This window comes from Mesoplodon bidens, assembly GCF_964165515.1.
Source record: "Mesoplodon bidens genome assembly, chromosome: 1".
NCBI classification, from domain to species: domain Eukaryota; kingdom Metazoa; phylum Chordata; class Mammalia; order Artiodactyla; family Ziphiidae; genus Mesoplodon; species Mesoplodon bidens.
The window spans coordinates 221,521,500-221,542,575 of record NC_138176.1 but is presented as its reverse complement, the minus strand read 5'-3'; the positions used below and the strand labels follow the sequence as shown (position 1 = coordinate 221,542,575).

Here is a 21,076-nt window from a genome sequence, read left to right as displayed (position 1 = left end):
TAGAGTTAAAAGACAATTTCTGTTTTTATAACTTAGATTGTTTTTGTTTCAGTGAGCCAATTAAAATTTATAATCATTTTTAGCAGCAGAGGGAACTCAATGTATGTGCATAACAATGCATGTACACTGGAATGCCAGCATAACCTTTAGGTATTAAAGTGAGAATGTTTAAGGGTATAGCTGACTGGCAGTCTTATTTCGTGGCTTTTAAATTTTAAACTACTTTCAATTAAGTATTGGAAACTTGGTTAGGTTCTTTTTTGTGACTGTTATTTATTCATTCCAGTGTTTTAAATGCAATTTTTCAAGCCTGCAGGATTGTAGTGTGTGATGTTGACATGGTCTGATTGGTGGCGATAATGGTAGTGTGTGTGTGTGTGTGTGTGTGTGTGTGTCTGTCTGTCCTAATTACATTGCTTAGTATAAAAAAGAAGATAGGTCAAAATGTTTTTTATTCTAACATGGGAGACATAGTATAAACACATATTTTTTTGTTTAAAACTGTATACAGGTCTGTTCCAAATGTAAAGTTAGGTGGTAAAAGACATGATTTTTTTCCCCAAAAGCCTTACGTAGGTTTTAAACTTTATGAGATTTGCTAAGAAAATCATTGTACTTAAATTCAAGTAACTTCTGCCTTATAGTAACTACCACAGGGATTTCTTTTATAAAAGGCATTTCTTTAAAAAAAAAACTGGAAAATTATTTCCCTTAGTTTGGAGAGAAGGTATCATTTGGTTTTTGTGTTGTTGTTATAGAGGTATTTTTATTTCGTTTGACATTTATACTGTTGTTTAATGAAAAAGCAAGAGAGGTAGGGTTTGGGAAAAGATGCACTATCTCCTTTTACCTCTATTTCTTTTTTTGCAAACTGAGATATGGAAGGATTCAGCTAAAAGCCCTTCCTCAAAATATGAAGTAAATATGAGGTCTTAATTTCCAAGTAAAGTTGCGAAGCTGAATAACTTTGTAAAATTTTGTGAGTCTGGGCAATAAACCAAGTAGGAGGGAAATGTAATTAAGGATTTCTATCTTAAAATACCTGAAGGAAAAAAGAAAAGGAAAGCAAAAGCATTAAGAATTATAATAGAGGAAAATCAGAGCAAGTTAGGAAGGAATTTCCAGGCATATCTGAGAGTAATATTTTATGCTAAATACTATGTTCTCTGTGTTTAAGTCTGAGCCTGATAATTTGAACCAGGAAAGTAAAACACCTTCACCACTAATAGCAGTGTACTGATAACAGGCATGTTATTTATGTTGGTCTGTTTATTTATTTATTTTTTGTTTTTTTTCTCAAAGTGAATTCTATAGATTGCCCACATCTGCATTACCTGGGGTGATTAGAAAAAAAAAAATCCCTTATCTCCACTTTAGACCTATTGAATTAGAATGTGTAGTGGATGGGCCTCAGGATTCTCCCTCTTTTTTAAAATCATGAAATATCATATCTACAAAAAACACACATATATCCATTTTAAAGCATAATAATAAATACCACTGTGCCCACCATCCAGCTTTAGAAATAGAATGTGCTAGTCAACAGTAGTTTAGCACCCAATTTACGTAGACACTGCCTTTTACCATAAGGAATAAAAAAGGAGAGTAAGATCTGGGGCCTGCCTTCAAGAAGCCTACATTCAGTGTCATGTTACACTATTCAAAACCTCTATTTCATATTAAAAACCTCACAAAAGTAGGCAAAACAGAGTAGAATGGCTTTACATTGGCCCATGTCATTAAAATCATTGTTTTTCTTTCTTAGTGTAGGAAAAAACCAAAATATACCCCAAGTGAGTTCAGTCTCATTCAGCTGTGTAGGGTAGCCAGAAGTTCCATTTGGGGATGTAGACTGTGGTTGCTTCCTGTAGGCATTAAGCTGTCCTCTTGCTTAGTCTAGAGTTAAGATGGTATGTTGCTTTTAGTGTAAATAGATTTAGCTGACGTTTTTATTGTGTTTTAGTTAACAGTCTGAAGGATTTTAGAGCCCTTTGGTAGTCTTGCAGAATTCCAAGTACATTTTAAGGAAAAGTTTTGATTTCAGGTATGGTAGAAAGGTGACAAGTTGAAAATGTGTGTGTGTGCATGTGCGCTTAATTTCATCGATGGAGTTATTGCCCAAATCTCTTCAAAGAAAACTTAAGAATGTCTCCCGAGCAAAGAAAATTATTACATGTGGTGAACTCTTTAAGTCATTGACGAAGGTCATGGCAGTCTGAGTGTATTTAAAAAAGGTGTTCTATCTGCTTGGAAAGCAAATGAAGCACTCATTACGACCTTTAAAATTATAGCTATGAGAAGATTTTTGCTAGAGGTGAAAGATCAAGATCATCACAGTACAAATGAAGACGGAAAGTTCAATTTCTGGCTGATCAGCAAGGCATGAACCATTTCAGGGTTATTTTGCATTATCAGTGGGGAGTTGATCTTGCTAATCCAATGCATGAAGATAAGATTCACTGAAACATTTATAAAGGCATTTAGAGTAGATCTGATCAGCAGAGAGAGGACTTGAAGTGAGAAGGAAATCTGATCTGTCAGTCACTGTCTCAGCTTCAGCCATCACTGGACTTCTGTGTGCCTTGCATTTCTCTCCTGTTAAATGGGCTTGGTCACTGCTTTTGCTTGCAGTGGGAGTTTACTGGCCTCCTGGAGCAATCTTGTACAGCCTGAAAAGGCTGTCAGCGTTGAGCCCTCTTGCAAGCTGGCCTATGTGTACTTTCTACCCTCCAGCCTCCTGTGCTCTCAGAGAAATGGTAACAGTTTTTCCTCTTTGACAGATGAAAGAAAGGAAGTCATAGCAGCAAGAAATTCCATATCCCTACTAGTCTTCCATTTCTACCTTTTAACTTTAGTCTCATTATCTGGATTGGGTTAGCATTCTTAGGAGCCCTCAAAAGAGTGAACTGGGTTTGTTTGAAGCTGCTATAAAACTGGCTTGAAACATGCCTAGATTTCCCCAGAGTTTTGTGTGTAACTTAGAATTTTCTTATTTAACCCCTTAAAGCCTCTCAAATTGTCTTCTATTTCTACCACTCCAACCACATGGGTCCTCTCAGTGGTTGGCAGTGATGTCTGTTCACCAAATCCAGTGTCCAGTTCTCATCCTTCATGACCTGACTTCAACCTGTGACATCACACCTACTTGCTTCCAACTTCCTTTTGCTTCTCTGACCCTCTTCTCTCCTAATTTTCTTCCTATGTTTCTCATCACTCCTTTTCTTCTTACCTGGCTCCTTTCCCATCTGAATGGGAGTGTCTTCCAGGGACTTCATCTTGAAACACCTTGTTCAGCATCGCCAGATTTCTGTTTCTGAGCCCTTCTTTCTATAGCTGAAGTCATTTGACCCCCACCTTTGGGTCTAACTCTGCCTCAGACATAAGGACAAGTCCTGATCTTGGGTGAGAAGTATTTAAACAACACCAGCTTAACATGCTGGGTGCAGCATCACACCTGAGCTGCTAGGCCACCTGACCTTTTAGCAAAGGATACACTTGCCAGGAAATCAAAGCAGGTGTTTGATTCCTGCTTTTGCCATTACTCACCTAGTGGTCTGAGTGGTCACCAGGTAAGCCCTGAACCTTTCTGAGCCTTGGTTTTCTCATCTGAGGATCAATAGTGTTTGCATCCTTATTTCATAGAATTGCTTACAAGGATCTCATGAAGTCATATGCAGAAGTACTTATAAATTGTGAGGGCACGTATCAAGCAAGCATCAGCGTTATCCTCATTGTACAGGTTTGTCACTGATGAAATCACCTAGTTTTCTGAGTCATTATCATTGCTTCCTCAAAGTTTGATCTAAGTCTATTCATTTACTCCATTCATTCAAAAATATATGTTGAGTACTTACTATAGCTTCCTATATATCGTACCTTCATAGAATTTTCAGTTGAGTAAGTGATATAAAACATAAACAGTAAATTGCAATATAAGAAGGTTGGGGTTTAAATAAATTTACAAGATGTCAGGTGTCTAAATAAATTTAACAAACTGGGTAATCCCAGTTTAGTAGTTTGTATTATAGATCCTCAACATTTTTGTATAAATATTTCTTACCATAACATGGAATATTCATGTCAGATATCTGAGATTACCCCCTCTGGGAACTAAAGGGCACGGGAAGTCAAGTTACTTATGGAAAAATTGCTTTGGGAATTTAGAACCAGATAAAGAGGACTGAACAGACCTGCAGGATGTTTCCTCTAAACTGTAATGCCTGGAAAACCACCCCGGGTTCCACTGTAACTAACAAACAAACAGACCACAGAAACAATCAGGTACCATGTGTCCTTTGAACAATTCTTCATAAACATTGGACATTTGTTATCTAATTCTTTTTCAGTGTCAGATTGTCTGCATATATTATGACTAACATAAAATATTTTTCAATAATTTGGTTTATTTCTATTAGTTACATTTTAATAATCAAACTTCCTTTTTTAGGGAGGTACCCTGGGTCCATTAGTGATTTTGAGGAAACACTAGTCTAAACAACAACACACTCATAACTTTTTTCTTAGTTAATTTTATTTGATTAATGTTCACATTTGTTGTATCTCATTATAGAGAATTTGATTATTTATACCTTCATTTCCAAATTCTGGGCAAGTACCTTTTTTAGGTTCTTTGGCTTATCGGTGCATTGACTACATGCCAGTTACATATATATTTGTATGTGTTTATAAAGTTGTTACTATTGAAAAAGGAGACGTATTCTCAATAATTTGTTAAACCATGGGATTATGGTAATACTAATAAATTAAATCTGAGAAGACTTAGTTTCTTCTCTTGGCCCCATCGCTAACTAGCTCTGTGATCTTGGGTAGTCTCTTTTTCAGCTTTTTAATCAGTTGTATGTAGGCAGGGTTGTTTTAGATGAGTATACTTTGGGAAAAAATATATAAGGACTTATATAAATGAGAGGAGGTAATCTGTCATTTTAAGCTGTTTACTTCTTCGTGAAATATGATCTACTTTATTGTGTTAATTGTAGATCTTCGTGCTTTCTCAATTTATTCTCCCTATGAGATTATCCGCTTCATAAAAGAGAATTACATTATCCATGTATCTTTCATATGAAGATGCTTAGTATCTGTCAGTCTAAAGGAAACAAGCATAATCTTTACTGCCTTGCTATGAACTTTGGAAATGACTCTTTTAAACTTTACTTGCTTTATGAAGACGTCAGACTGTGTCTTCTAAGTATCTAATGAGAACATCTTGCTTAGTGCAGTAAGATTTTTTAAGTCAATTATTCATGACCAAGAACACTTAGACCCAATCTAATGGTCTGAATATATTGAGTGAGACTGAGCTGCATTCTAATCAAGTGCCAAGATATTAGACCTGAAGGGCCTTTTAAATGAGTGATTTCCATTTTTTAAAAAAAACACAATCCACAGCTAGAAACTGAAAAGTTACTCTATGTGTAATTCACTCTCTCCTCTCCTCTCTTGTCTTCTTCCCTTCCCCCTCCTCCTCCACCTTTCTTCTTTCCTTCCCTTCCTTTTACTTCACTTTCTTTCATTTTGTAAAATAAATGCCAATTTACTAATTGGTTTGGGAACTACAGTTTGAAAAATGCAACCCTAAACTGGAGTGGCAACATGCCACCTGTATTTCCTCCTGAGTCAGTTCCTCTGATCCTCTGGACAGATTTTCTAGCCTTTGGTCTATTCTCAAGGAGATTCCTGGCCTCCTCTTACTTGCAGACAGTCCCTTTGACGTTGGCCCTCAGACCAGAGTGAGAACTTTGTGTTTCTGAGAAAGTCTTCTGCTGCTTGTGATCAGTTCACTTGACTGGTCTGCTCTATAATAGAGACCTCCTCATCTTCCAGTATCTGCTGGTGGAAGTCCTGCCCATCAGTCAAAGGCCCAGCTCAAATAATCATTTCCCTTGTAAGAAGCCTTACAGATGCCCAGGCAGAAATATTAATCTTTTTTTTCCTTCCACAGGAGAGACTGTTTTTGTACCCTTAATCAGATACTTTTGCATGTATTTGGCTCTTTAATCAATTTTTGACTTTTCTTGGCAGGAACTGCTTTTCTTTGTATCCCTTTAATGCAGTACAAGAGTATCCATAATAAAAATGGCAAAGGATTGGGGAAGCTAGAGAATGACTCTAGCTTTGTATGACTCTTAGTCATGTACTGGTCCCAGCAGAGTTGTTCAGAACAACGTGAGGTCACTTACATTGCAGTAATTTTCATAAGTATATGTTCTCAATCTCTCCTTCAAGTATCTTTTTGTATTTACTGTGCCAGAATAAAGTGGGATAGAATTGAACAATGTTCTATCTAGATTAGACATATTTTCTCATTGATGCACGTACATTTTAGATCCCATTAAGAGTGCTTATTTATGGGAAGTTTTCAGAGTTTATGCTCCATAGTGTTTCTCATTAAACAGTCCTTTAGATCTGGACTCAGAGACAGTGTTATTACAAACTTCCAGTCTTATTACAAGTTCATTAAGTTCATGTTTGATAATGGTATAGTTTTTCAGATAGGGACATCATGGTACTTTAATTCTGAAAACCAGATACTGGTTTTAATTCTGAAAACCATGGTACTTTAATTCTGAGAAACTGTATGAGGCAAAGTGTATTTATATATTTATACATACTAATCTTTTTTTAAAGTGCCTCATGAGTTAGCCTGTGAAAAATGCTTTTCAACTTTTGTGGCCCTCCTTATCAAGGACAGCGGGGACTGATATGCCTTAATTCTTGTTTGAGTTTATGTTAAGTCCTTGTCAAAATAAGCCATCGTAGACACTCATTGCATTTATGTAATGGAGTTGCTGACATGCGTTATTCTTTTAGTTCCTCCAATATTTGATGTTTCCAGTTCCCAGATAGTTTTAATTACCAATTATTCTGCTGTGTGCTTGCACACTTGCTGTTAAATGTGAGATACATAGTCACATTTTCATATGAAAAATGGAAGCTGACACTAAAATTAAAACAGATCTACCATGCTCAAGTAGTTTATAAAGAGACACATGAATTCTGTTGGTTTGATATCGTTATCTCTTTATGGATAACCAAAAATGAAATTTTTGTTGGAGGATTATGTAGCTCTCTTGAAAAAATTTTTATTTTCAAGTTGTGTTTGAAATACTTCTGAGGGTAAAAAAAAAAGAACCTACTTCAAGAAACAATTTGCCTGTGGTTGATGAAGTTTTACAACTTCAGGCGCAATTCATTATAAATTGATTGTCAATATAGAAAGAGGAAGGAAGTTAATTGAGGTAGAAGCTTGTGTGTTTAATTAAAGGAGCCTTTTACTGGTTGGAAGAAGCTTGACCTCAGGTTTTACAAAGCCTCTTAGACATGTGAAGAACTGCTAACGTTTTTCTACGCTTTCCCAATTTCTGACCTGGCAAAGAAAATAAGGGCACAGCAGGACAATGGAATGACACAGGACGGCAACAACGCACAAAGCCGGGAAACATTCTTAACTTTTGTGGGCAATTCCTCTGCCCTAAGTTGATTTATTTAGCTGCTGACCCATACAGCAAGAGATAACTGCAATCACAGTAAGGTCTTGCCATCAAAATAATAGCATCCCAGTGCGTTTATAGCTCACGATATGTGTCAGTCCTTGTTCTCAGTGCTTTATATTATATATTAACTCCTTCAAGCCTTTTAACAACCTTTTGAGCTAGGTACTACTATTATTATTATTATCTCCATTTTATGGATGAGAACACTGACGCAAAAAGAGATTAAGAAACTTGCCCAGGGGCTTCCCTGGTGGCGCAGTGGTTGAGAGTCCGCCTGCCGATGCAGGGGACACGGGTTCGTGCCCCGGTCCGGGAGGATCCCACATGCCGCGGAGCGGCTTGGCCCGTGAGCCATGGCCGCTGAGCCTGCGCGTCCGGAGCCTGTGCTCCGCAACGGGAGAGGCCAAAAAAAAAAAAAAAGAAAGAAAGAAACTTGCCCAGGGTTACGTAGTGCAAAAGAGGAAGAGCAAGGATGTAACCCCAGGCGCTTCTCTTTCAATGCCTGTGCTCCTTGTCTCCCCTTCAGTACTAGACTCTCAGTTAACACTGGAGGTAGATAGGACCCATGGTACTAAAATCTCTCCATCTACACATGGCTTAGTGCCTGAACTACTTAGGTAAGAAAAATAAGGGTTGATCTACGAGTAGACCAAAAAGCCAGTAGTTAGAAAAAAAAAAAAAAAGGGAGTTAGGTAAAACATTAAGAAGTTGTATAGGTATTGACTTTCCCACTTGACTGCAAGCCTCCTTTGAGGAAGCTTTCCCATCTCTCTACCAGGGCTCTGTGGTACTGACCCCATCAAGGCACAAATAGCACAGAGTATTGTAAATGCCTGTGTATCTCACTGTTGTCATGAGATGACAGGGAATGTGTATTTCTTATTCACAGTTGTGTTCTCTGTGTCTGGTGCAGCATTTGGCATGTATTGGGGCCACAGTAAATATATTTGAATAATTAATATTCTTGAAGGACTTTAAATCTAGCCCTATCAGTGTCTTGATTTAAATGTCTTATTAAAGTAATATCTGGTACCTAGTTTTACTTTGTTTTATGTTAAATAAACTTCTATAGAAAAATCATAAATTTTTGTAAAAAATCAGGATACATAATTGGCTGTCTCTTGTAATATTTCTACTTTTCTCCATTATTCACACCTGTTCTGCTTTGTCTAAGCATCAGCAGTCATAGCCACTTACATGGTGGCAGTCTCCAAAATGGCTGGCATAATGCCTAGAAGGAAATACAAGATTTCTAGTGCTTGGAAGGGAATGAAAGACTTTTATATGGTTGATCTGGCCTGGAAGGGAATAAAAGACTTCTATAGGGTTGATCTTGCATTTTCAAACCTATTAAGTGATGAGAAACATGCACAGACATTTTAGTAGCTGAATGGGACCTTTTAGTCTCCTTTCTTCCCTTGTAAATTTTGGATGCTCTTAAATTAACTAGTCTAGTAAATATCTCATGTGGGAAAAATAATTTTAACATTAAAGACATTAGTAGATACTTAAAATACATTGTTTTGCATGAATGATAAGGTAAAATTTCTTTCCCTTATTTAAAATAAATAATGATTTCTGTATGGAAGTTTCAGTATACAGTTGACCCTTGAACAGCGTAGGGGTTAGGGATGCCAACCCTCCTCACAGTTGAAATCCATGTATAATTTGTAGTTGGACCCCATACCCTTGGTTCCTCCGTATCCATGGATTCAACACCATATACACATCCACGGATTCAAGCAACCACTGATTGTCCAGTACTGTAGTACAGTAAATACTGTAGTGTTTACTACTGAAAAAAAATCTGCATATACGTGGACATGGGCAGTTCAAACCCATGTTGTTCAAGGGTCAACTGTATATAGAATTAAAACATATGCCAGTACTTCTTTAGATCATCTCCTATTGTGATAAATATATTTATTTTGCATATCTTATGAAATGCTTTTACCTGTGTTTTCTTTTTCTAACTTCCCAAAAGTTATATGAAGTAGATAGGACTGGTATTATGTTATCCTGATTTTCGTAGTTGGTCAAATTAGGATTTAGAGGCGAGGTGACTAAAGTCACACAGCTGGGAAGTATAGACTCCTTCTCTAGGACCCTTTCATCCAATTATGCAATATCTTTGGCAAAACCAGCAAAACTCTAGAAATCAGTCACATAAGAAGAAACACCTAGATCTTGTGTTGGCTTCTCATTAAAGGTGGATGGCTTGAAGATTTTCCAAGAGATGAATGTCAGTGTACAATTAAATTAAAACAAATTAGCGAGCATTTGCAATTTACAGAACACCGAGCTAGTATTTTGAGGCGTGGGGAGGTGGAGTACAAAGAGAATGCAATGTCGTGTGCTTTCACAGAGTTTGGTAATGAAATGGGGAAAACTGGGAGCGTTAACAACAAGTGCGTGTGAGTGAGCTAGTGGGGTAAGTCAGGAGGGAGCAGGAGAGGTCCCTAGAGCTTGAGCTGGGCCCACAGGTCCTGGTTGGCAAGTTGGTTCTTAGAAGTGATAGGCTTTCAAATTCTCTCCTAGTGCTTAGGGTATCTTTTTGAAAGGCCTCCCCCTTAGGGTTAAGATAATACACTGGTTGGAAGATCCAAGAGAATGGATGGGTCTGATGGAAGGGGTGCTGCTCACAAATCCTGTCCCAGTGGCCTGATCAATGCAACATACCTGACCTGCATGTGAGAACCAGAGTGCAGACTGACCAAAGAAGCAATTGCATTGTGGCTGACAATTTGACTGCAAATGTTGCTTCCTTTATACTTAGTGAGTTAGTGGCAGAATTACTGCTTTGCTGTGCCACATAGGTACCAAATCTGAATGGAATAACCAAACGCTTGGGTGGTGTGGGTAGGTCAGTGGCACAGGGAGGTCAAGCCTGTGTGCCCTGCTTCACGGCCGCTGCAGAGTTAAAAGAAAAACTCACCACTGCCCTAATCACAGGGAGATTTTTCACATATATCTCAGCAACTTCCATTCCCTGCAGGATGAAAAGGTGAAAAGCAAAGCTGAGGTTTCCTTGTACACCTCAAACATGAGAGGCCTTTTGTCTTGAATTTTTTTAGTACCACAGACCCAAACTCTACCACCAGGAAGCCAGTTCCACCCAGAAACACAGCAGCAAATATATCCCTTTCTAGCAAATGTTATTCCAGTATCTGAAACTGTAAGGTGCCATGTACATATTTTTTCTTTAAAGGCTATTTAAATAGAAAAAATTAATTTCAATGTTAGAAACTCTATAAGTACATACCCACTTTCCCCCCTAAATCCACACCATAGATTAAGTTATATAAAATATCTGCCAGCAATAGATACACATTGTTTAGTGTTAGCTTGTTAAATGATTAAATTAACATAACGTGTACATGCTTTGCAAATTACAAAACATTATATAATTACGTTATTGCTATAGATGACTGGCTTTTAAAAATTTTGTTGATTGGAAAGTCTATTGGATATAGCTAATTGTTCATAAATTAATTATTGCTCTCTTGACAGCTTATTTGAATGGCCTCTAGTTTCTAGTTGAGTATTGAATGTCTTATTGAATGTTGTGTTATTACTTTGGGGGTTAGAAGTTAAATGTGGCATTTTTCACCTTGGTTGATAAAATTAGTTTTATCATGATACCTGAAAAAACATTTAGTATTTATTATCTCTCTTACTTGCCTAAGTTGCTTCACATATTTCTTTTTGCCTCATAAACCTGAGAAGAGAGGATGCTATGATAGTCTACTTGATTTTTTTAAAGCTCATTCATTTTTTATATTTATAGTTTAAAAATCTATGCCTCTATCATCTGAGGTTCTCCCTTTCTCTTTCCTGTCCTTCTCCTCTTTTTCTTTCATCACTGTTTCTCCCTCTGTTGGCTGGTGAATTTTAGTTCCTCCACTAACAAGGTCTTAACCCAGCGAGACTCTTCAGTAGGTTCCCGCATGGTCCTCTGGCGCCTTTGTTGTTGTCACTGCCTTCATGGTCATCTCACCATCGTGTGGTCTCTTGGAAGCTCTGAGCGTAACTGTTTTTCAGCCCAGAGTGGGGCATCCACTCAGGTTTCCAAATCCTGAACTGGGCCTTATAAGGACGAAAGGATCTACTTTCCTGGCCCTATGTATTCTTCCAAAAGCTGTTAGGGTCGGTCAGTCTGCTCCGGCAGTGATCGTCTTTGAAGGTCTCCTGGGACAGGGGATTGCCCTCCACACCAGCTCTGTGTGTAGCAGGTGTTTTCAGGGTCCGTGGGACTCTGAATCATTCTGCCCTCAGCACCAAGATATTAGGAAGCTTCCTTTAGAATGTGTGACCCTGTTGTGCTTGCTGCTACTGTCATGCTGCTACGGTCATGCACCTTTGGGCCTTTCTCCTTGGCAGCCACTTACTCTTTAAAGTGCTGCTTCCAAAGCCTTCTCAGAATGAATCATTGCAGCTTTATATGGATGTTGCAGAAGTCACGGAGATCAATAGCCAAATGAGAGGAATTTGGGCTATAAGTGGAACTCTCTAAAATCTCCAGTCAGAGTCAAATCATATAATCTTCTTAAACTCCCTCCTCCATGATTCTGTACAAATAATTCTCCATTTGATCTGGAAGATGTGCCTTAAGGGGAATTGGTTTGGTTATTCTGATTTTCACTCTTTTGCTTCTTTTCCAACATTTTTTTTCCTCAGTGGTGGCAAGGGATGGGGGTGGGGTGATGGAAAAACACTGTCTTCAATCCAGACCTAAAGTTATGTTTTCATCTCTACGTTGACTCGGTCTAAGCCAACACACAATATTAACTCATTGGGAGAATCTGCCTGATTCATTTATTTAGTAAGTACTCTATTCATATTTAAGGAAATAAATGAAATTTACTGTGTTGCAAGGAAATGAATTGATTCCCTGTCTCTTTAATTGGATATTATTGATATTTTCTGAAATTGAAAACTAATTTCAAATTTCTTTTTTTCATCATGGTGATTTGTTGATAATTCTCATTCTTTTATATGAATTATACTAGTCAGATACCAGTAATAGTTAATGAATTTGTTTTCCCTTTGTTTCGACTTGTTTATTTACCTACAATAGTAGTTGTATTTAAGTGAGTATTCTGGTTAATATATGTGTCAGACACCTCTGGTTGCTTTCTAATTTCCTTTTCCCTTCATCTTTAGAGCAGAACCCAAACTTTCAGGTGGGCACACTGCCACCTAAATACTGTATTTACTAGACTTCCTGGTGTTCTAGTGGCCACGTAACTAAATTCTGACCAGTGAAATGTAAGTGAAAATATTGTATATCAACATCCAAGACATCTCTTTAAAAGTAGGTGGTACAGCCTTCATTTTTCCTTCCTCTCTGCTTACTGGAATGTTGACTTGATGACTAGAGCTTGAGGAGAAATCTTCGGCCATGCTAATGATTTGACCTGCTAATGATAGCAGAGCAGCAAGAATAGGATTCTGGGTCCTTTTGTCTGTGGAGCTGCCATTCCAGCCCTGGATTGCCTACCTCTGGACTTCCTTCATGTGAAAGAGAAGTGAATTTCTCTCTTGTATAAGCTACTATTATTTGGAGTTTCTTTTTTAGTGTGTGTATGTAGTTAAACTTAATCACAATTAATATAAAATATATTTGTATAATTTTCAAATAATAGAATAGAATAAAGTAAGCTTAGCACTGGAACTACCCTGAATATAATTTAGAATAATATGATATTTGGAAGGCACTTGGAGAGCCGGATTAATTCCTGGGTCCATTATATCTTAATAGTCCACAGTATTGTAAAAAAATCTCATTGGTTGTCTTGAATTTTCTACCTCTTTTAATTCTGGAGATGCAGATTAATATTGAGAAATAGTTTTGTTACTTAGCATCAGTATTCCTAATGTGAGGTCCCAAACTCTAGACATCTAGGGGAAATTTTGGAAATACATTTTTTGGAATCCATTCTGCTAATGTGCTCTGGAACTGATTTAGGGCTTTTGTTTTGTTTTTTCATTTCTTGAGTGATGGTGATAAGAGTATATAAATTAAAACATGATTATGGATGCTTCTCATTTATGTATCTTTGGTCAAGGAAAGACATTCAAAATAAAAAACCTCCAAATTTTCATTATCTTTGAGTTTTCATATTATTATATATCTAACATAATTCTTTTAAAAATTGTTGTAAAATATACATACATAACATAAAATTTACCTTTTTAATTATTTTTAAGTATACAGTTCATTGGCATTAATTACATTGCTGTGTAATCATTACCACCCAGAACTTTTTCATCTTCCCGAAATAAAACTCCATCTCCATTAAACAATAGCTCTCCATTTCTCCCTGCCCCCAGCCCTCAGCAACCAACTTTCTTATTTTGTCTCTATACATTAGACTGCTCTAGAAACCTCATGTAAGTGGAATCATACAATATTTGTCTTTTTGTGAGGGGCTTATTTCACACTAACATAATTCTTTTGCTTTACTTGATAATAAATGAATTGTTATTGTTTAAATTGTATTTCTTACGTTCATCCTCTGAAAATTTTTGTCTCTAGTGGTAATTATAATGGATGTTAACAGAGTAGATAGTGTTAGGATAAAATAGGATATTAGAATCAGTAACTTATGAAGTACAGGGTAGAAGTCTTTATATAGTAATGTGTTTTGAATATTACAAAAAAATTGAAACATAAAACAAGGACTTCTTTTGACAGGTATGAGATGAATGCATCAGGTATTTTAACCAGTCTCATGAGTTTTCTGTCACCCTATATAAGAACATAAATGTCATATGTAGTATAACGCTTGATCTCATATATTATCTGAATGTATTGCAAATAGATAAAATGTGATTTTAGGATAAAATATTGACGTTCACAGATTAAACCGTTATCCCACTTGGCTTATATTCTATTTGTGTAATAAATGGTAAATTATTATTTTTTTTCTCAGAATGTATAGACTTGGGGGATTAAACAATAATCCCTAAAAAGGAATTAAGATGTTGATGATAATTTGTTGCCTTGGGGGAAAAAATATTGATAATCTTTGTCATTTCAAAAATAACATTTTGTCCTTGACTGAATTGTTTGGCTTTTTGTTTTCTTTTTAAAGCTTACATCACTTCTTGCACCCTCTTGCTTTCCTCAGAGCCACATTACAGAAGTATACTTTAATCAAACCTTTCTGGTAGATTGGCAGCTAAGATTCTTTCCAAAAAAATCCCAGTTAAAAGTAGAAACATGATAGGAGGTTGGCATAATGAGAGGCATGCAACTGTATTTGCAAATCTTAGACATTATCCCACAGTTTTGGTGTAACCCTTCAGCTGACAGTTAAAATCTTTGTTTTATCAGTCATCACCCAACCCTAACAGATGGGTGAAGAATTAATCTGATTTGTATTTTTCCTCACAACTTTCTCCTACACATTGTAATATTCTATGATTAACATTCGGTGAGTTCTTAAAGATGATTGATGGGCCTTAAGGATATAATATATACATCCTATTTAAATTATGCTGGAGTAAAACCACAGAACAGAAGCACTCCTAAGACCACTGTAGAAATTTGAAGACAATTTTGATACTCTCGTCCACTCGAAAAGAAATCTGCTAATACTGTAATGTTTTTTCCCTTGCCAGGACCCTCCTTGCCTGGTGTCATTTCTTGAGCTCTCCTGGGAGGAGATTAGTCTAAAACAACAAAGTAGCCAGATGTCTGGTTCTGAGAGAGTCCCAGAGGCCAGGCTACGGTAGGCAACAGAAACCGCATGGGGCTGAAGATCAAAGATACCTGAGAATTACTTATGGGCACATAGTATGTGTCATTCCCATTATTAACAGTCTGAGAAAATTTGTTTCTCTAATTAACCCTTTTGTTGGAGTAACCTTAAATTTTAGTGAGTATATTTCTTTTTTGATATGTATTCTTTTGTGGAATTTTGAGAAGTACACGTATCAAAAAAGAGAAATGAAAAGGAAGTCACACGCTTGACTGAAATCTCTAAGCCTTTATCCTTATCCAAAATAGATACGCTATCCAGTGTGTAATCATTTATTCATGAAATAAGTGGGCATTATGGTTCTAAGTTAAAATTACAAATTAAGAGTCTGGAACTACATGGTTCCTACATACAAATAGCTGTTCTTAAAGCCCCAATCCTTAAAGTACTGTTATTTCAACTTTTAACCCTTTCAGAGTGGAGATTTTTAAGATCACGGCTTTCTGGTCTTAAAATGAATTCAGAATAAATCCCAGTGGTGGGAAATCTGTCCCTTATTAATAGTTGACCTCTTTCTTTTCACATTGGTATTATAATGAAATGCTAATTAAAAATTCTTGCCATCCTTTACCTGTTTGCTTTATAGGTATAATTTTATATTGTTTAGACATATACAGATTTGGACAATATGAATACATTTGCTTTTTAGAGTTCGTCTTAATCCTAAAGCCTCTAAAGCCTTTTAGCTGAATTTATTCTAAGGCACGAGGAAAAATCTAATGATAACTTCCCATGTCTTAGCTCCTAGATGAGAGTATCAAAAGAGAGAACAAAAGATTTGGGTTGGCCTTGCCCCTTGTTTTTGCTTCTGTTCAATATCATGATGTAACAACAAAATCATGTAAATGCCTTCTTCCTGCTTTCCTTGAGATATAATCATAAACCATTGTTATCAAGAGCGTGATTAGCCAGCTTTAGCGCTTTTAAGTGCTACCACACATTCTTTAACATCTGGTAATATAAACTTGGCATAAAAGCTGTAAAAATGTCCTTAAACCTAATTGGAGCTATGTGTTTGCTATGTAGTGCAGAGATTTCATCTCCTTTGTGTGATGGTCAAAGCTTCTGTTAACTCCTTGAGGAAAAGGAAGCTCCTAGGAGCAGTTTATAAGGATTAATAGATCTCTTTGTCTCTAGATTTAAGTATGGAAGCAAGAATAAAATATTGGCTTCTTGCACAAAGAACTGGAGAGGAAACTATTGTTTTTCAGAGCAGAATTTGTTGTTACTTCCGTGACAAAGGGCGATCTGCGTGTTCAGTCTTTCCACCTGTGTTTCTCTCACTGGCTACCATTGTGAACACCATTTGCTATCACCAGAGGCTGCTTATTTGTCTTTCTTTTTTTTTCTCTTTTATTTATTTGCATTTATTTTATGCTGAATTTATTCCCAGGCCATAAGGTTTTGTTTTTTCAGTTTCCTCTGGGATATCTTTTTCTCCTGTGCAAGCTCTTCTTCAGCTTTAGGAACAACCTGCTGTGTTTCAGTGAGGGTCAGCTTAGTGTGGCAGGGAAAGCTCATGCACGTGTTGTCTGTAGGTTCTGTGCTGAGGCTGTGTTCACCTGGATGTGCTCAGTGATCAGAGAATCTGCTTCTAGGCCCTGTAGTTCAGCATTCCTCTCTGCTTTTTTAAGCATGTGCAGTAAAAATTCAGCACTCTTTGTGGGCCATTGACCCTGCGTCCAGCCCCTCTGTCTGGCCTGGGCACACCTACCAACTCCACCATTGTAACCACAGCATGGCACACATTGCTTCTGTAAAGTGACGTCCTTCACATACTTGGTGGCTTTTCGGATATGCATACCCTTCATGGCCTAGGTGGTTTCATGAGTGTTCTTAAGGTGAACACAAAGGTTTGAACCTCTTGACTTGTATGACTCTGTGGGGTTTTCTGGGTCAAATGAATAGTGAACCATTTTCAGAGGTCACCTCGCAGCTTATGGGAAGAGGAAGCTCTGTTTTCCTATTTTGAATGCAAATTGTCAGCTATGACCACTATATCGTAAATATTTTTCAGCCCCAGTTAATGGCTTACTTTAAGCAAGTAGTATTCAAGAGTAACAAAACACCTCCCAGTACCACAATATTAGTCAGTTCCTTGGAGTTGGTTATATGGCAAGATTTGATCTGAGGGAATGAGAGTCATAGTTCCAGGACTGGAGTAGCACTCCACCCTTTGTAGCCCAGGGGGCTGTTCATTTTTTAAAATTTTATTTATTTATTATTTATTTATTTTTTAATTTTGGCTGCGTTGGGTCTTCGTTGCTGTGTGCGGGCTTTCTCTAGTTGTGGCGAGCAGGAGCTACTCTTCGTTGCGGTGCACGGGCTTCTCATTGCAGTGGCTTCTCTTGTTGCGGAGCACAGGCTCTAGGCACACGGTCTTCAGTAGTTGTAGCACACGGGCTCAGTAGTTGTGGCGTGAGGACTCTAGAGCACAGGCTCAATAGTTGTGGTGCAGGGGCTTAGTTGCTCCGCAGCACGTGGGATCTTCCCAGACCAGGGCTTGGACCCATGTTCCCTGCATTGGCAGGCAGATTCTTAACCACTGCACCACCAGGGAAGCCCCCGGGGGGGGCTGTTCTTGTTTCCCTCTTTCCCCTCAGCCGCAAGACACACAGACTCATGTACACACACACACACACACACACACACACACACACATAAAATAGGGATTTGCTAAGGAGAAGACAAAAAGGTAACCCCTCTTTTTATCTTTCAGAAGTTACCAACGTTGCTGACCATGAACCTGTGAATGCCTTCACCTTGGGTTGCTCCACTGACATTTGGGGCACTCATCTCACTCCCTGCCCACCTTCTTTGCCTCCTCTCCCCTCCCATAACTTATGAACCATTGCTGTGTGTATCAGCTCTTCATGGGGCATTTCTCCCACAACACTGTGTACAGAGATGTGTTCAATTATGTTTTTTAAAAATTAGATATTATCAAATTTGAGGAGATGAAGAGTGTGGGTTTTCTAGTTCCTGCTTTTTATTTATTCACTTGATCTTCTCATTAATAGATTTCTTTTTTTATGACCTCCTCCTCTAACCTGTCATAATTTCTCTTTTTCTTCATCTTTTACTTTTCTTAACTCTGTTTCAGCATCCTGCCTACAGCTTTCCAGGATGGGTTCTGATTTGAAATAAGAACTAAGTTGTTAAGAGCAGGCAATTAAGACCTATATTAAAAAATTCTTTTAATAACTTAATGCATAATGATTCAGTACTTAAGTGGGCATGGAGGGAATAATCTATAAACTTTTTGTGATGGGATTATGTGCTAAATAAAAATGCTTGCAATATAACTCAAGTTGGCTTTGTTAGAATGTGATGATAATACGCATTTTAATTCCTCTTAATTTTAAAAGCTTTGAGGTTAAAGGTAGAATCTTAAACTTTTCTTTTTAATTTGTGATGGTCTGAAAGATCTTAAGAGCTCCTGACTTACTTACCTTTTTACTTGCTTGCTAAATTTCTTTAGTTTTAATTTAAAGTTGTATTTATCCTCACCTGAGGTTCGGAGTGATAGCCTTGGAACATCTGTTTACTGTTTAAAGCGGTGGTCTTTGACTTTAAGTTGCCTGAGAGTTTGAGGTTGCAAAGTGATAGGATTAGATCTTAGCAGATGGGAAGGTCCTTTCCCCAGGGGCAAGTGTAGGGTAGCATGCTGCTAGGGAGGGCAGTCCTGGAAGGAAAGTTATGGGTTGTTTTTTTTTTAATGAAAAAAAAATGTATTTATTTTTGGCTGTGTTGGGTCTCCATTGCTGCACGTGGGCTTTCTCTAGTTGTGCTGAGCAGGGGCTACTCTTCCTTGAGGTGTGCAGGCTTCTCATTGCGGTGGCTCCTCTTGTTGTGGATCACAGGCTCTAGAGTGCAGACTCAGTAGTTGTGGTGCACAGGCTTAGTTGCTCTGAAGCATGTGGGATCTTCCCAGACCAGGCCTCGAACCCGTGTCCCCTGCATTGGCAGGTGGATTCTTTACCACTGCGCCACCAGGGAAGCCCCAGGAAAGCTATGTTTTGAATACAAATGATCAGTTCTTTGATCCTTGTGACTTCTAACTCTATTACTAAAATAAAAGAAAAAATTTTTTAAGAAGTTGTAGAAAATTATGTATTGTCATCGAGGGTATCCGGTATGAGCAGTTGACTGAAGAGAAATGTTTACAGTGGAGTAGTTTTCCTTTTTCAAGTAAGATTTACATGATTCACTATGAAATGAAACTACAGCCCATAGATAATCAGATACCTAAGAATAATGTTTGGGAAGCTGGGTTTCCTGAAGATATGAGACTTAGTTATTTTAGCCTGGGGATTTTGCCTGGGGAAAAATGTATGTGCCTCAACAGCTGAAGGGCTATTCAGGAAGAAACAAAGTAAAATGGCATCTATTTTAATGTGTAATTTCGATATTTCATACTTAATCTTATCCTTGGCAGAAATGTCAGAATATACTAGCTGCAAACCGTCTCTGAAGCCGTATCTACACTATCAAATTGAACTGGGTAAAGTCTTTAAGAATCAAGTAGTTTTCCATGGGGAGAAGAGGGTCCTTTCTAGGTAATTCTCTGCTGGGAAGGGACTACTCTAGTAGAATAAAAATGAAGATGTGGTGTATTTCAAATATAGGAATGTACAACCTAAAGGAATGGCTGCAGGGAGGAGGGGAAAGAGATTTTAAACTTTGGTGTATCATGGTTTGTTTTGCATTATTTTCTATTTCTATTTATTCCCACTTAAATTTGAAATAGCACTTTCTTTCATTTATGCTTAGGTTTTTTTTTTTTTTTAACCTCATCCAAAATTGAATATCTCATGCTAGAAATGATACTACAATTCTGTCCCTTATTTCTTTCTCTACCATTCTTTAGAGGCTGAATTATTCTAGCTGTATAACTTGCTGTTTAAGTTAAAATCAAGTTCTTACTAATGGAATAGCTAGATTTCTATTTTCTATAAATGCCTTTCTTTTGTTTATGCTAGAGTAGAAACATACTCCTTGAAGGAATTAAAATGGTAAAGTCGAGGCTGCCATTTATTCTGTCACCACATGGCTGTTGTTTATTGTTTTTTAATCAAAAATCAAGTTTCTGTACTTAATGACTTGGAAGATGCATTACATTTTGTCAAAATATAAGAATTTATGAAGAATAAAGAGCCTCTGGAATCCCCAAAAGATCAAGGAGGGGATGTGTGTAATTTTGCTGTTTAACACACATATAAGCAGTAATATTTATTATTGAGTTTAGTATTTTGCATTTACACTCCCATCAACGTATAATATATTATAGCGTATTGTTTAGAGGCCGTTAAACAGCTCACGATTTATTCACAGAAGAGGAAAAAAAAAGTTAGTTTTTTTTTTTCTCTTTTATTTGAATTTTCCCTAGGTTGTTTGGTAAAGAGCAAACAGATTTCTTCCTGATGAGGGAACTTACATTATATAAAACCTGGTCTGGTATGTGTGGAAATAATCAAAGAACTGACAAGTTGCTGCATGGTCACCATCATCTGTTAATGTAATGCACAAACTGTTCATGCTAAGGTAACAGAGGTAACCTTGACAGTGAAAATCCGTGGCATGTGCAGATATGACCCTTGATACTTAATTTTTACTTAATTATTAGAATGCACATAAAGCACATCAGGTTGGTTGGCTTAAACAATAGTATTAGTTCCGTATCATTTAAAATTCATAGAAATGTTAGATAAATGCACTTTTGTTTGACTAGAGGATTCATTTTTTATTAAAATAGCCATTAAAAAACCCAAAATATAACATTTCTAGAAACTCAACTTT

At 37.2% G+C, this 21,076-nt stretch overlaps 1 protein-coding gene across 7 annotated transcripts in view; it reads left to right on the top strand.

Moving 5' to 3' along the window:
- The window catches only part of SLC10A7 (solute carrier family 10 member 7), a 256,930-nt gene that overhangs the window by 25,835 nt on the left and 210,019 nt on the right, over window positions 1-21,076 (top strand). Inside the window, exon 5 of one of the 7 annotated variants that reach the window (XM_081225977.1) lies at window positions 17,997-18,497. The exons of the other annotated variants lie outside the window; for them this stretch is intronic. Coding sequence (XP_081082103.1) covers window positions 17,997-18,029 — 33 coding nt within the window. The 3' untranslated portion in view covers window positions 18,030-18,497. Of the gene's footprint in view, window positions 1-17,996; window positions 18,498-21,076 lie in introns of those variants that run through there. 7 annotated transcript variants of the gene reach the window in all.